General features: G+C 48.7%; 3 protein-coding genes across 3 annotated transcripts; 1 reads left to right on the top strand and 2 right to left on the bottom strand.

Moving 5' to 3' along the window:
• Positions 1–192: 192 nt before the first annotated feature.
• On the bottom strand, positions 193–4,488 carry ASPVEDRAFT_144486 (C2 domain protein; the record flags this gene model as incomplete). Its single annotated transcript, XM_040807990.1, has 5 exons — positions 193–1,089; positions 1,138–1,722; positions 1,779–2,247; positions 2,301–2,486; positions 2,540–4,488. The coding sequence occupies 5 exons, from the start codon at positions 4,486–4,488 to the stop codon at positions 193–195; spliced, it is 4,086 nt and encodes a 1,361-aa protein (XP_040674469.1).
• Positions 4,489–4,799: 311 nt separating this feature from the next.
• On the bottom strand, positions 4,800–5,946 carry ASPVEDRAFT_47876 (uncharacterized protein). The gene is made up of 4 exons (XM_040813881.1): positions 5,872–5,946; positions 5,683–5,805; positions 5,303–5,614; positions 4,800–5,246 (listed from the first exon to the last, which is right to left on the bottom strand). The coding sequence occupies exons 2-4, from the start codon at positions 5,803–5,805 to the stop codon at positions 5,217–5,219; spliced, it is 465 nt and encodes a 154-aa protein (XP_040674470.1). The 5' UTR covers positions 5,872–5,946; the 3' UTR covers positions 4,800–5,216.
• A 331-nt stretch (positions 5,947–6,277) lies between these two features.
• swr1 (putative SNF2 family helicase/ATPase (Swr1)) lies at positions 6,278–11,452 on the top strand (the record flags this gene model as incomplete). Its single annotated transcript, XM_040807995.1, has 2 exons — positions 6,278–6,651; positions 6,781–11,452. The coding sequence occupies 2 exons, from the start codon at positions 6,278–6,280 to the stop codon at positions 11,450–11,452; spliced, it is 5,046 nt and encodes a 1,681-aa protein (XP_040674471.1).
• Positions 11,453–15,275: the final 3,823 nt, after the last annotated feature.

A 15,275-nucleotide genomic window follows, 5' to 3' on the forward strand; every position in this document is an offset into this window, starting at 1 on the left:
AAAGCAATTTATGGAAATACAAGTGGTTGTTTTATGTTGAGGCTGTACTGGTATAGTGATGATTATCATTATGTTATGTACTGCAAATTCGCCGTTATCCACATTTCAGATGAAAACAAAAGGAATCACAAATCATCAATCAGTATTCATGTTGTAGACAAACAGAAACATGAACGAGTAAACCCAAATCGATCATAATCCACGACGTCCCAAGGTACCAGCCATTCGTCCTCCTGCGCCAGCCATAAGGCTTTGCTTGACAATGGCATCTGCTGCCGCTGCTGCTGCAAGTCTTTCTTTCTGGCGGCTGCGATCACGAAGGTACCCAGCTGCTTCCGGCCGCATTCGGAGGATCCGCAAAATCATGTCATCGTTGGGATCAGCTTGTGCCTCGCGCCACTTCTCCGCTTTAGCCTTTTTCATCGTGCCCAAGTTCCGTGAGGCCATGACACTCTTGGCACGACGTCCACCTGGGACGCCGAGAACGCTGGGATGGCCTCCGAGACCAACGTTAGGCGGCGCAGAGGCCCGGTTTCGGTTCGCTTGTTGCCGGGATATTGTTGCGGAGGCCATGCGCTCTGAAGTACGTATGAGAGTGTCTGTAGGTTCAAAATAGAAGAAGTTCAGACTCTGAATCTCATGATATTTGGGCGATTTCAAGATATCGATGGAAACACCCGCAGCTTCCCCCGTCTCTTCGTCAGGTGCGTGGAAGAAATTTAGTAGAAGCACGAGCCAGCGTGAGACAATTTCAACTTCCTGCATTGTAAGGGGCTTTTGATGAGATGGTTTATCCGACAGTGGGGGCACGAGTAAACTTTCAATAGTAGCTAGCACTTCCTTCCACAGGCGTGCCATGACCATTCTCATGGCTTCGGGCGTGAGTGTCTTGTCCATAATTGCAAAATTATCGTTGAAATAATCAAATAGGGGCGTCAGTGCGTTCTCAACATCGACGCTAGAAGGGGCAGCAGTAGATTGTTGGGCGCGGTTTCGATTCAAGAAGTTCGATACTGTCGAGCCGAGTCCTCGTGATAGCAATGATTTCAGAGTCCGCCGAGACAGACAATGGTTAATATATGCAGTCAGCTAGTGCTTGTCAGTAACTCATTCGCACATGGAGAATTGGAAGCTTACCTTTTCCGTGATTTTCCGCGTCATGTCTCTTTCTGTTCGCTTCAAGGTTCGGAATGCTTTACCAAAGTAAAATTGGATATCGTCACGTTCTCCTTCCATGCTAACTCGGAGCAAAAGCCGCCCTTGCGTATCCAAGTCTAGCCAATACTCCCTGGGTAGGAAATCGCTGAAATGTACCGGATCGAGTTTGATTGACGTACGGCCAACATAGTCATGGTCACCTACTGCATCCCAGTCCCAGATTGTGGCAATTATATTAAGAGGCCCTTGAGTCGTGATGTCCACAGTGTCATCCCACCGTGGGTTAAGGTTGTTGTAGATGATGCGTGTCTTCGCAATTCGCTTCTGATACTCGTCGGCCAGAACAACATACGGATCACTGCCCCCATTCATATCACAGGCTTTCAAATCCTCCGCCTCCACGACTTTAATCGTGAAAACATACGTTGTCGACTTACGTATTTTCTGAAGCTGTGGAGGGCTATGCCGAGCAATCGCCTCCGCGCAGCCGTCAACGTTCACCTCGCGCTCGAGCCTATCCAGTTGACTGAGGGCATATTCAACGTTGTTCAATTTGACCAAGGACTGTAGAAATTAATTAGCTGTGCACATCGATAACCGCCACGCCTCACTAAGCTTACCTCCGGGAAGAATTGAAATGGCTCAATTTTCTCTTTGTTGGTCCACGCATCTTTTGCAAACTGCATCAGCTTTTCTTGGGCCGTTTGGTTCAAAGCTGCCTCCTGGTCTGGGGAAAGTCTATCCATTTCCCTCGCAAACATCTTTTCGACCGTTTCACAGTATCTGGCCACGGCCCCGCCGATCGATTTCGACAACGCGGTCATGAATTTCGCGTACTGAAACTCGTCAGCCCAGTTGAGTTGTATCATCTGCTCTATAACTTGGTTGAACGAGCGGAATATATCGATTATGGACACGCTATGCCTGGAATTTTCAGCGGCTGCTTGGACCGTGTCACCATCCTGGACTCTGAAAGCGTCTTGTCGAAGTGCTTGTTCAACCCAATCCATGACCTTCTTCTCAGTAAGGCGTATCCATCTCCAGACAAAGTCTTCTAATACGTCTTCGATATGGAAGGGGAATGAAGCACTAGTCAAAGTCAGTCAGCACCCATTACCACTCGACTACTGCAAGGATCTTACTCGGGAAGTGCATTTGCAAATAGTTCGCGCACAGCCGATAGCTGTTTGTAAAGGTCAAACGCGTCATTCATGTCGAGTTCTTCTTCTCTAGTCTTCTCCAGTTCGATGATTCGAATCATCAATTGATGGATATCCTCAGCAAATATCACGAGAGTATTTGCTAATAAAATTTCATACGGGTTGACCCTGATAAGTTATGTCAGCAAAGAGCCTTCGTATAGAGTATCAATACTGCCTACCCCATAATCTCTGGATTCTTTCGATAGCGTTTGCGAATTTTCTCCGAATGTTTGGTAATAGCATCGCAAAGATTTATGACATGCTCAAATTCCCACTCCTCGGGTTCCACGGGAACCTCCTGGCCCAGAATGCTTTGATATTTCTCGGTAGCTTTCTGTGACATGCCGTCCTGGACATACGAACGGAAGCGGTCTATATCGCCCGTGTCCTCGGTATAGTCGGGATCAAGCTGAATATGGTTCTCCAAAACGTACATCGTCGGCCCGATTGGACGAGGTTTGGCCTCGTAGCAATCCATCATTACATCATATAGCTCCCGCAATATGGCCTCATGAAGGGAAGAGAGTATTTGGCACATCAGCAACCTGTCATGTACGGTCCATCTGTGTCTGTCAAATAGCACCGACGAAACAAAACTGTTGCGCTTCTTGCCTTCTGAAGATGGCATTTCCTTGACAAATATAAATGCTGAGTCCAGAGTGTCGAGGTCAATCTCATTATCCACAAACTTTGACCGCACAACATCCAAAAATAGAACGATCCTGGAACACAACGGGATTCTCCAGCGTAGACAAATTTCATTCAACATTTCTGTTGATTGCTTAGAAAACAACTTCATAGATGGTACATCCGATGTGGCTTGTGTAGCTTCGAGATCACGGTCTTTCAGGTCGTAGCTAAAAGCTTGTGCTAGAATGGTGCCATACACTGACCTTGGATCTGGAGGTATGAAAGTGTAGGTATCAGATTCTTCCGAGTCATCATTCAGGGAATTCAGAGACAAAGAGCTCAAATCCACGGGCTGATCTATCACGTATGATATAGGTCGCCCGGTGCTTGTTCGCGATAAGTCTCCAGGGCTTGGTTCTCCATGGGCATTGTCAGCTGCACTCGCGTTGAACTGAGGAACGGCACTTCCAGGAGTGTTTTTGGCTAGTCCAGGGTTCGATTGCATGATAGCGAGCATCATTTGTGATAGGTCCGGCCCTTCGCTCCTTTTCCAAGTCTCATATGCTTCTTCATCTTCAAAATCATCCGCGGAGAGTGATTTTCCAGTTTTGAGACTAAGATGAGTTTGATATGTTTTGAGATCTCGGAGCGCTGCTTGTTCGGTCCATACCCCCCGATGACCATCAATATCAGCTTGGACCTGGGAGATGTCTATGTGAAATATCTTCGCAACATGCTGTACAAGCGGCATATCCTTCACGTCATAGCTCAAGGGGGCTACAACCTCAACAGTGGACGGGCCTGTGGCTTGCACGAGATCCTGATCTTGAGAGAGAAGCTTGGTTTCCAGGACCGCTAATCGATTTGCAAGCTCTGGTCGTTCCTTCGCCCAGTCGTTGTTTTTGAGAATAAGCGCAAACAAACGAACGAAGAGAGCCACATGCCTATCCACCATAAATCTCCAACCATCATCATCGGGTTCTTTACCCTTGCTCAGTTCCTTAGTCGCATTTGAATAAAAAATGAGGACGAGATCTTCGGCGCGTCGGTCCTTCTCCATCCGCTTCTTAAATGAATGATCCTTCAGCGCGTTCAGAAATGCAGCAAAGGTCCGAACAACCAGTGGATCTTGATATTCTTTTCTCTTTTCTTTCCCCATCAAAACCCCTGTCAGCCTCTTCTCGAGCTCGGATATAAAGCCGTGGGGGAATCTGGAGCTCTTGGAGTCCCGAATCAAGGAAAAATCGCTCATCAAATCCTGAAACGACGTCGAAGCCCGCTTCGGCCGTTGTTGGGGAGCTGGCGCATTCTGAACACGTCGTGCGCGAGGATGAAGAAGGTGGGCAAGGTATGCAGTACGAAGTGCATAGGAGTAGGCAGTTGAGGAGTTCACCGTACGACGGCGAGATAACGAGACGTTGCGCGAGTGACGAGCTTCATTTTGGATACTGTTCACCCGTCGGTTTATGCCTCGGGATTGGGTAGATGCTGTAGACATGGAGATTGTTCGCTATCTGGGTTCTTCAGCATTTAAACGGCGAGGGGCGGCGAAGTGCGGGACCACGGGAGGTGAGTTCGCGGTGCAGAGCGCCAGCTTGCGCAGCTGGACGTAATACTTGTGGAAAACCTAAATTTGCCTCGCTCTATTCAGAAAAACGAGAATGGAACTATATGTTATGAAAATGAACAAGTAGCGAGGTTGAGTTAGATGAGGTGAAGAAGAAAGGGGCGTGTGGTTGCGGCGGGAGATCATTATTGTGTTGCAAGTTGCTCCCTACACCTGAAAGGCTGAAACAGAACAAGACCACCCCCAACATTAAAAATAAACAGGCATAAGCGCCGCGCTCGAATATCAGAAACAATCCTATTTAAAAAAAAGCACTACTTTGATATATAAAAAAAGAAGTTTATGTTACATCTATTTAAATTTAGCGGTTAGGGAGCCTTTCTGCATGGTTTCTGGGTCTGTACTTTCTTGTATGCAGACCAAACAATCATGGTAGCGGTTCTCAGATGGATAACAGTTAAGTTACCCTCCAAGCAGTCTTCTCTATTACCACTGACCCATTATCCTCAGTTACGCACCCCGTAGCCATCTTCAGCGGTACAAGGATATAGGCCGAGGTATATTCCCAGTGGCAAGGTAGGCTCCCATTTCAATAACCCGATACTCGATAGACGCCGGAACAAATCGCATTGTATGTATTTACACATGAGAAGATATCATCACAAAGACTCTTCGCCAGCTTTGCGAGCCTAAAATTCCATGTTAGAGGTTGGTCAAATTGAACGGTGATAGAACCGCCACGTACCGGGACAGCACTCCGTCCCCCAAGTTCCTTCTCCAGCCCATCAGGGTAGGTTTTAGGAGCGCTCGGTCTGTCAGGATAGAAGAGGCTCACGACGCCGCAGAGCCCTAGAAACGCCGCGACGAAGCCGCCGACTTGGAAAAAGGCTTTGCGAGAGGTTACATGGGTATATTGCTCGGGACTGAAAACTCCCAAGACTTCGTTCTCTTCGTGGACCGGTTCGCCGAAGTTTCTCCTCTCTTGCTGATCCCACCAACCGCCGTACGGGTCTCTGTGTGCACGCTTCACTCGGGGAGGGTTCTGGTAGCCACCATTCTATGAAGGCGCCCAATTGCGTCAATTAACATGAATTTCAGCATTATAATATCTGTACAGAATCATACCTGCAGAGGATCATCGCTTTCAGCGGCTTTCAGTGAGTGAATTTGTGAAAATGAGGCGCGGAATGTGGTAGAGCGAAGGGCAGCCTGGGGCAGGCGCCGCGATAGAATGCGTTGAGCAAGCATCTGTAGATCAAGATCAGCACATAAAAAATTACGTAGAGCCATAGGAGAGGGCCTCGTCGAACTAACATTCTGCTGCTTTGGATAGAAAGTTGCGGCGTAGGGAGGGGAGGAACGAATGGCTCAATTAGTCTTGGGATGAAGTGTGGTTGCAGACAACGGGGATTCCGGATTATGTAACCTCACTGCACTGTGGACAGCGCGCGGTCAGGCTAGCTTACTACACGTCCGCCTGAAGTTGACTCGTCGTCAGAGGGACTGGAAAAAAACCACATCTTCACGCAATCCATCCATTTCATCGACATTTTCACCTACCAGCCACGCTACATTACCGATAACTATGCCAGACTTCTGGTGGCACCTCAACTTAGTTTCCGCTACCTGCTGATGCGAATTTTACCCGTTCCAACCGCGTCCTCGTCGGGAAAACTGGGGTCAACTGTGAAGAGGGCCCCTGTCTCCGTTATTACAAGAGATGCAAAACGGTACAACTAATGGTACACCGCGCCAAAATGAACGAGTAACCCCGGAAATCGAGTCTGCTCCCTCTGGTATTTTCTCAAACGGACCCCCTTTTGATTCTGCCACTCTTGAGCAGTCCGAGATAAAAGAAGAGGTCGCAACCGATCGCAATGACGGGCCTCCCTCGAAACGCCGAAAGGTCACGAGCTCCACGCCTTCTCACCGGCCAAGCTCTCGGGCGATCTCACCCCCCTGGAAGAAGGCAGGCGCTGATGGCCCGACATCGAAACTCGTGGATGGAAAGCGTCGGTCTACAAGAGTTAGCATTGGGGGCCCCTTCGAACAACCCGCATCGAATACAAAACCGTCGCGATCTGGCCAAAAACAGTATATAGGTAAATCTCTGTCTAGCCGAGGAGATGCCGTCGCGGCATCCCCGTTGGCAAACTCCCCATCCCGTCCAGGCCCGAACAGAAGATCCCTTGGTGGCGCCGGCGTGGTGAACGGTTCATCAAGTACCACGGCAAAGCCTTCAAATGGACGGAAGTGGCAAGATTCACCTTCTCCCGCACCGAAACGTACATCTACGCGCATAAGGCCCGATATTTCTGGTGCTACGAATTACAATAATCGAAACGTTAACGGAGTCGCTAGCCACTCGAACCCAAATAAAACTAGATCAACGCGATCCTCCCTACACACGTCATCGGTTGGAGTTAATATAGGACACGACACGGTAACTAGCTTGGAGGACGGTGGAAACGACGAGCATGATGAAAAGGGACAGCGGATACCTCGGCTACGGATCAAAGTCAAAAAACCAACACTCGGCATCCAGCACCCTTCTCACGTTTTACCTGCTCGCAAATACAGCTCATTTAAAGAATGGATAGAGAGGGAGGGCGCAGGGAATCCTGGGGAGGGCGTGTATACGTCAGCAGGCGCCTTGGGGGAAGCGCACAAGCGGCAACAAGTAATGAACGCAATGGAACCTGGTGGACTTCTTAGTGCTGAGGTCTGCTCTGCATTTTTGCCGGAACATCAGGAGGAGCCACCCCAGCAATACTCGCACCAAGACCATCTTGTAGCCCATGGGATATACTTCAAGAAGCTTCTTGACCAGGAACACCGTCGTCATCGGCATACTGCTCGAACTCTTGCGTACTTGTGTGCGGAAGAATGGAAAAAGCGCAACAAGGACCCCGAAGACATACTCAGAGAACAACAAGAGGTAATGCGCGGAAAGCGTAAACAGCTGGCTAAGGACCTCAAGAAAATGTTTGATCTAGCCCGGGCGGAAATTGACCGGATACGGCTTGCGCGCTGGGAAGAGGAGCAGAAAGCCAAAGATCAACGTGCCTTGGACCGCGCTATCAAGCAGTCCACCATGCTCTTCGAAAAACGACGATTAGAAATATTGGGTGAGACCGGGAGCGATGCTCCGGAAACTACGACCGACGATGACGAGGCTGAGACAGATGGCGAATCTGGCGACGATGACGATATTGATGATGGTGAGAGTAATATGTCAACAGATACTGAAGAGGAAGACGGGAATGACAAGGAGGATGATGACGCGGGTCTTACTGCGGAGGAATTGCGATTGAAATATGCAAATTTACCGAATACTGGCGACAAACCAGGCCAAGTGTTTGCATATTCTGATGTGGAGACTGAAAACAGCGATGGGACAGATATTGATGATGCTCCTGGGGCTACCTACGAACCACTGCTCCCAGAGGACCACCAGTCAGGTGAAGTAGAACTCGATGAAATCGACCCGATGCTCATGGATGATAGCGGTGACTCAACCGATATGGATGATGACATGGGTGATAGCAATGACGAGGAATCAAGTGAAGCTGATTCGGAGGAAGATAATGGAAGGTCTGGGCTATTAGGATTTTTCTCAGCCAAAGATATAGCCTCCAGTGACCTCCATCGCGCTGTTTCGGATGACGATGATGGCATCACGACACTCCACGATGGCGGAAATGACGAGGAGGGTGAGAAGCATGCATCGTCTGACGAGGATGAGTCTGAATATGAGTCTGAAGACCCAGATGAAGTTACACTTGTTCCGACAGGGCCATCGAAAAAAGACCAAACCCTTCCAGCTACAGATTCAGCTTCTGCGGCTCTGGGAAGTCCAGTCGAAAACATCACGCCTGCGGAAAACAAAAACGATTTCCTCGGGGAGACCCTCTCCAATGAGAATGAAACATCCGCCGTCGATACCGCAACCATTGGGAACCACATCGGTCTTTCTGAGATCCAACGCATTGGCACTGAAAAGATGGACATATCTTCTCCTAAGAACTTGACTCATATCGACAAACCACCAACGTCACCTTCCACAAAAACTCTCCAAGAAAACTTCAACGATCAACCCAAAAATGCGCAACATGAACCATATCATAGTAGGGCTGCTTCCAGCGAAGCGTCTCCCGGAACGGTCGCCACTAAGCCCTCCGAGCCCGAATCAGTATCGTCATATGAAGCTGCAGCTGAGAAACACGCACAGGCAAGCGAATCGCCCGCTCCCGGGTTGAAGACGCCGGTGCCCCACCTTCTCCGGGGAACTTTACGAGAATATCAGCATTTCGGCTTAGATTGGCTAGCGGGTCTATATACAAATCATATCAACGGTATTCTTGCAGACGAGATGGGTTTGGGCAAGACTATCCAAACGATTGCTCTACTCGCGCATTTAGCCGTGGAGAATGAAGTCTGGGGTCCGCATCTTGTTGTGGTTCCCACAAGTGTCATTCTCAACTGGGAAATGGAGTTCAAAAAATGGTGTCCGGGTTTCAAAATCATGACATACTATGGAAATCAAGAAGAACGACGGCAGAAACGCAGAGGTTGGATGGATGACAACAGCTGGAACGTGTTGATCACATCTTACCAGCTGGTTCTACAAGATCAGCAGGTCCTGAAACGAAGGGCCTGGCATTACATGATTCTTGATGAAGCCCACAATATCAAGAACTTCCGCTCGCAGAGATGGCAAGCGCTGCTCACATTTAGAACGCGGGCTCGCCTCCTACTCACCGGAACTCCTCTTCAAAATAATCTTACTGAGCTATGGTCTCTCCTCTTTTTCCTAATGCCGACCGACGGTGACGAGGCGGGGATTGAGGGTTTCGCCGACTTGAGGAACTTCTCTGAGTGGTTTCGAAGGCCAGTAGAACAAATTTTGGAGCACGGTAGAGAAACAATGGATGATGAAGCCAAGCAAGTGGTGACGAAGCTGCATACTGTCCTGCGGCCGTACATCTTGCGTCGGTTGAAAGCAGACGTCGAGAAGCAAATGCCAGGAAAGTACGAACACGTCGTATACTGCAGGCTATCGAAACGACAAAGATATCTGTATGATGGCTTTATGTCCAGAGCACAGACCAAGGAGACTCTTGCATCCGGAAACTATCTGTCGATTATAAATTGTTTGATGCAGCTACGGAAGGTCTGCAACCATCCAGATCTTTTTGAAACTCGGCCTATTTCAACCTCATTTGCCATGCCCCGCTCAGTTGCGACACAATTCGAGATCAAGGAGCTCCTCGTTCGTAGGCGCCTGCTCTACCAACATCCGCTCGAGAAACTCGATTTCGATTTCCTCAATTTAGTTCCTATTTCAAGGGAAGACATCTCACGAAGGCTGGCGGATGATAGCGCCAGGATCATGGCCTACGCTCCTTTTAACACACTTCGCGAACATCAGTACCACCGGACAAACTGGCATATGAAATTCAACGGGACAACTGTACAATCCACCTTGGAAGCTTTGGAGAATGACTGCAGAAAGACAAGGATGGCTGAGTTAGAACGATTCCTATATTTCGAGTCAAAGCGCCATGGTCGTCGCCCAGTGTATGGGAGCAGCCTTATCGAATTCCTCACTGCAGATAGCAAGCAGCGGCCAACAGCCAACGGCCCGTTAAGGAAACGCTCATATGCTGATTGGTTATCAAGTCAATCTTCCGTTCTTGCGTCCATGATTATGTCTTTGGAAGAACGATCTCAGGTAATGGACGGGTATGTGCAGAGGTTTGCTTGCATTACTCCGGCAGCGATTGCGGCCGGGGTTACAGAAGCTGCCCTAACTCCAATCTCAACGCGACACCTCACAAATAAGGAGAGATTCCCGTGCCATGATCCTTTTCACGAGGCTCAAATGCGCCTATCCATCGCCTTCCCCGACAAGAGGCTTCTACAGTACGATTGCGGGAAGCTACAACGACTGGACAAACTACTCCGTGATCTTAAAGCTGGCGGCCATCGAGCATTAATATTCACGCAAATGACTAAAATGCTCGACGTGTTGGAGCAGTTCCTCAATATCCATGGTCATCGATATCTTCGTCTGGACGGCACGACTAAGGTCGAACAACGGCAAATCCTCACGGATCGGTTCAACAACGATAACCGCATCCTCGCATTCATCCTATCCAGTCGTTCCGGAGGCCTAGGTATCAATTTGACAGGCGCAGACACTGTGATATTCTACGACCTAGACTGGAATCCCGCAATGGACAAACAATGCCAGGACCGTTGTCATCGTATTGGGCAAACCCGCGACGTGCACATCTACCGCTTTGTCTCAGAATACACAATCGAGTCCAATATTCTCCGCAAAGCCAACCAAAAGCGCATGCTTGACGATGTTGTCATCCAAGAAGGCGAGTTCACGACGGACTACTTCACAAAGCTCGACGTGCGCGATATGATTGGCACCGATGAGGCTCTTACAGGACAGGACGAAGCGAGCGCAGCAATGGATCGCGTCCTTGAGAACAGAGTCACCAATACCTCGCGCGTTTTCGAACAAGCAGAGGATAAAGAAGATATAGATGCTGCTAAGAATGCTCAAAAGGAGCTCGAACACGCGGACGACGGCGACTTCGATGACCGCGTCAATGCCGCCACCGGTATGTCCACCTCCAGCCAAACTCCGGCTCAAGCAGGCACTCCCTTGTCTGATGAAGCGCGACTTCTGGGCGTCAATAAGCCCGAAACGGAGGATGCAGCGGACACGGAGCTGTCCCTAGGCCATATCGACGATTACCTCATGCGGTTTATGGAGTGGAACATGAAGGACGAACCGCTCGTACTTCCCGTTGATAAGAGCACGAAGAAGTCCAACAAGAAAGGGAAGGAACACCGTCTCCGAAAGAGACGACGTTAGTTTCTTTCTGCTCTCCATTGTAATTTTATCCCTTTGCGCTATTTTCTTTTTACTTTCTTCCACCAATGGTTCCGGTTCTCCTCTCCAGGTGGTATGTTTGACTAGTGTAATTTTGGACCTTTACTTTTGTTTCGTATTTTTATGTCATCCTTATTATGTCTACTTTTATTTTATTTATTTTATTTTTTTGGATCTCATCGCCTCAAGCGGCAGAGGCGAAGGCGGCAGTCAATATCACAGCAGCAACCTGAATGGGTACATTAGGCGCATAACAGGATTGGGTTTTGAGAAGTACCGCTAGCATAAAGCTTTCAGTTTCAATGCTACATGCGCCTCGCGATGCGACCATTTCTTTCAAAATTTTTCTTCCATGTTGGATACGCGACTTTTTTTTTTGGAGCAAGCAAGCGAGTTGGATGGTTGTGTGCGGAGTTTAGCACCTGTCTATACTTTATAGTACTTACCTATATTAAGAACCGATAACCTTCTCGGGATCTGAAGTCCATCATTTCGTGTTCTCCAAAAGCACTTGTTATCATTTATCAATATAAATGTATATTTCCCCAGTCCGGGGTGTATTATTTACGAGGTCAAGTCTTCATGATGACAAAAACTATCTCTTGTCGATGAAGGTTACCACAATGCTTTTGACCACTCCACTCGAGTCTCTCCTCCGTCGTCTCGCCATCCTATAACATGTCTGGATTCGTAAAACAATCCTGCGGGTCCCCAATCATTTACCCGAGAGTTCTTCCTTAAATCGATGGAGATAAAGATAAATAGATATGCCCGGAGTATACCTGGACGAAACTCCACAACGGAACCGAAAGGACTCGACGCCATCTTTTTTTCGTCCCCTCTTGTCCCTCAATCATTCCTGGTTCAATTCGCCTTGAGCAAGGACGGCCCTGTGGTACTTGTGAGATTCACAGCAGTCACAGACTCGCAGGATCTGTGGCGTCCCTGGAAGCCCAGGCGTATCGCGATCTCGGCGATTCGAATTGTGATAAGTGGATTCGAGTTCTTTGTACACCTCTCAGTAGTGCTGTGACCACCCAACCCGACAGATCGGCTGAAAGAAAACCAAGACGACCACGAAATCCAGATCGCTGAATTGGCACTCAGGCTCCCTGATTCGATATGAGTTCGGAAGTGCCGAGAAGGATATCCTTTCATTCTTCCACCCCGACAGCGAGATCCTCCTGCCTATTTGGGGACACGAAAAAAAAGTAAATTGCGCTGTCGGCCAATCGCTGCATGGGGACTGACGCCGACACGAGGTCAAGATCCTCCTAAGGATGCAGCTGCAGAGCGGGTTGTGTAACTGGAACAGCTCTGCTTGCTTCGTTTCACTTCGATACGTCTTGCTTAAGTGCCGGATTTCGATATCCAGCTTCCGTTCTTTGTCTCCAACCGTTGAAACATGGTAAACCAGAAGAGAGGGGCACGAACGCAAAAATGTACCATCAGGTCTCGGTCACCCTCAGCTCAACCTCCCCAGGTCCCACTGGCTACGAGGCTCGATCTGACTCCGGCAAGGCCGACACCCTATCCAAACTTCGCGTGTCGAATGGGATAGATTAGCTCACAGCATCGCAGTCGAGCTTCCCCCGCCGATCATCGCCATTTCAACTTGACGAACAAATGAATACGTCGAGGTTAATAACGTGGAGAACGACATCCGCGAGGCAACGAACGGAACGCGGATACGTTCCATAGATGAGCTCAAGATACTTCTGTTTGTTTCTGCGGAGCTATCTCTTTGTTATCTCGACTGGTTCCGCCTTCCCACCCTGCGATTCCTGCTTTGTTCTTACGAGCTTAGTTTGTAATTTCTTTGCCGGTCAGCTTGTTCATGAAACGGTTGCGCGGTCTGGATCTATCGCATTTGACCGGAAACCCCATGGATTGTAGGGGTTTGTTTTGGGGCTTAACCTACTTGGTTGCTGGAACAGAAGTCAGAAATGTCTCAATATCAACACCTCAAGCTCCTCTGTCAATGGGTCTGATTGACTGCGGCGATAAACTCTAAATCGCCAACAATGAAGGAGAAAAGCAGTTCTCTGTTGGAATATTCAGGTTTTGAATTGAAATAGGCTTTCGGTGAAGAACACACCATGTCACCAGAAGCAAATCTAACAATATACCATGCACCGTCACACGGTGGGTGATACAAAACTTCTGGCCTCCTCGACCTGCGGTTGCGAATACAACACCAGTTCCCTATCTGAGACAATGAACCCTAACATTTAGAGCAGTGTGCTATCCGGTGGCGAAAGCAAAACCGTAGTAGTCACCAGGACCTTTCGTATTGACCGCTGGGGGAGGACAGGAGTAAAGTTCGTACAAGTACGGTGGAAGGGCAGGGCAGAATAAGATTCATTTATGCGAAAGGACAGTTTGCTGGTATCAGGGCAGCCGAGGCTCCCCAAAATCGCACCCCAAGTGCTCCGAAGTGCTAATTAGTGCCAAGTATCATTCGGACGTAATTCTCGAATAATGTAAACAATGTCCCCTGATTCTCCCTGGAAACCAATGAACACAAGTGGAATACTTTTCATATTCCAGTCTTCCAATTTCTGCCCTACTATTGACATGCTTGTCGCACAGCATGCCTTGTTCCACCGATGAGAAACGCCACCCTTGCATTGCTTCGTGCCCTGCGACCACGCTGAATCTCCAGCTTTTATCTTGGATCATTCGCTTGATCTGCAGCGTATCGATATCTCCATATGTATAAACCTGCTAGTTTTGTCGGTTAATCGTGCATTAACCAGGCACCGGTGGGCTGAATCCGTCGCCTTCGGACACCGGTTACGGAACTGCAGTATATCATCCACATCTTTTGTTGCTCACGTCCGAAAGCCATGAAAGTGAAAATCTGGAAGAACATTTCATTTGCTGTCCAGGTTGTTGTTCGTACATGCAATCCGCAACCTGCAATCCACACGAGGAACGCAAAGTGGTCGATCGTAATGCTCACTAGAGTTTGTTCGAGAAGATCGGGGTCATCCAGCACCAGCTCTATCGTATCGGCCCTGAATTCCTGCTGAGAAGATAACAGGTGGACAATGTGCAGACTGCAGTGGCATGATTGATCTTAACCATCGCCACACGAGCCATGCCTTGCAGCAAACAAGACGACAACCTGATGCATCAGAAACCATGGGGAATGTAACCTTATCGGCTTAGGTCGCACAGAAATTGACTTGGGTCAGAAAAGAATGTATAATGCCTTTGTGTCGCACAGAGAGGATGAACGATGAGAATTAACATCTGGATCTCTTGATGACGATCGCAACGCGTAGGGGAATGGTCGCTCGCTCCGACACTTGCTGTGGTTGAACCATCGCTTAGGTGATGTGTTCTCCTTTCCCTGCAGTTATCGACTATTGTTTAATGTATGAATTGTTGACTATGCCATTGTTGTCTGTCAATGCAGAAGCTGAATCCTGCAGTCGAACTATCGAGGATCTGGAGTGGGTCACTGCATTGTACGACCCATCCAAGAAGCCACGGCTGTCGACTTAGTGAACAAGATCGGGCTATGTTACTGGAATTACTCCGTACTGGCCATTGGAATTCCTATTCTTCGTCCCACGAGAGAAGACAGCCCATGTCATTGAACCTTCTTGTTGGGTCCCGAGGATGACAAGGTTGGACCCGGCGGTAATCCTTCGCACGGACTGATGTGGGACGTGCTCTGTATGGGCTCTGCACGGAGCATCTGGTGGCACTCCACCGAGGCCATCAACAAGAAGACCTTAGTTTTGACGCTATTCAATGTCGGTAATTGGTGGTAAGGCGCCAAATGATGACACCT

Source organism: Aspergillus versicolor (genome assembly GCF_001890125.1).
Source record: "Aspergillus versicolor CBS 583.65 unplaced genomic scaffold ASPVEscaffold_16, whole genome shotgun sequence".
In the NCBI taxonomy this organism is placed as follows: Eukaryota; Fungi; Ascomycota; class Eurotiomycetes; order Eurotiales; family Aspergillaceae; genus Aspergillus; species Aspergillus versicolor.

Coding starts and splice junctions, on each gene's coding strand:
- ASPVEDRAFT_47876 (XM_040813881.1), bottom strand. CDS start 5,805: ATGCTTGCTCAACGCATTCTATCGCGGCGCCTGCCCCAGGCTGCCCTT. Junction 5,615..5,682: donor AAAGCGATGATCCTCTGCAG/GTATGATTCTGT, acceptor GCGCCTTCATAG/AATGGTGGCTACCAGAACCC. Junction 5,247..5,302: donor GGGGACGGAGTGCTGTCCCG/GTACGTGGCGGT, acceptor ATGGAATTTTAG/GCTCGCAAAGCTGGCGAAGA.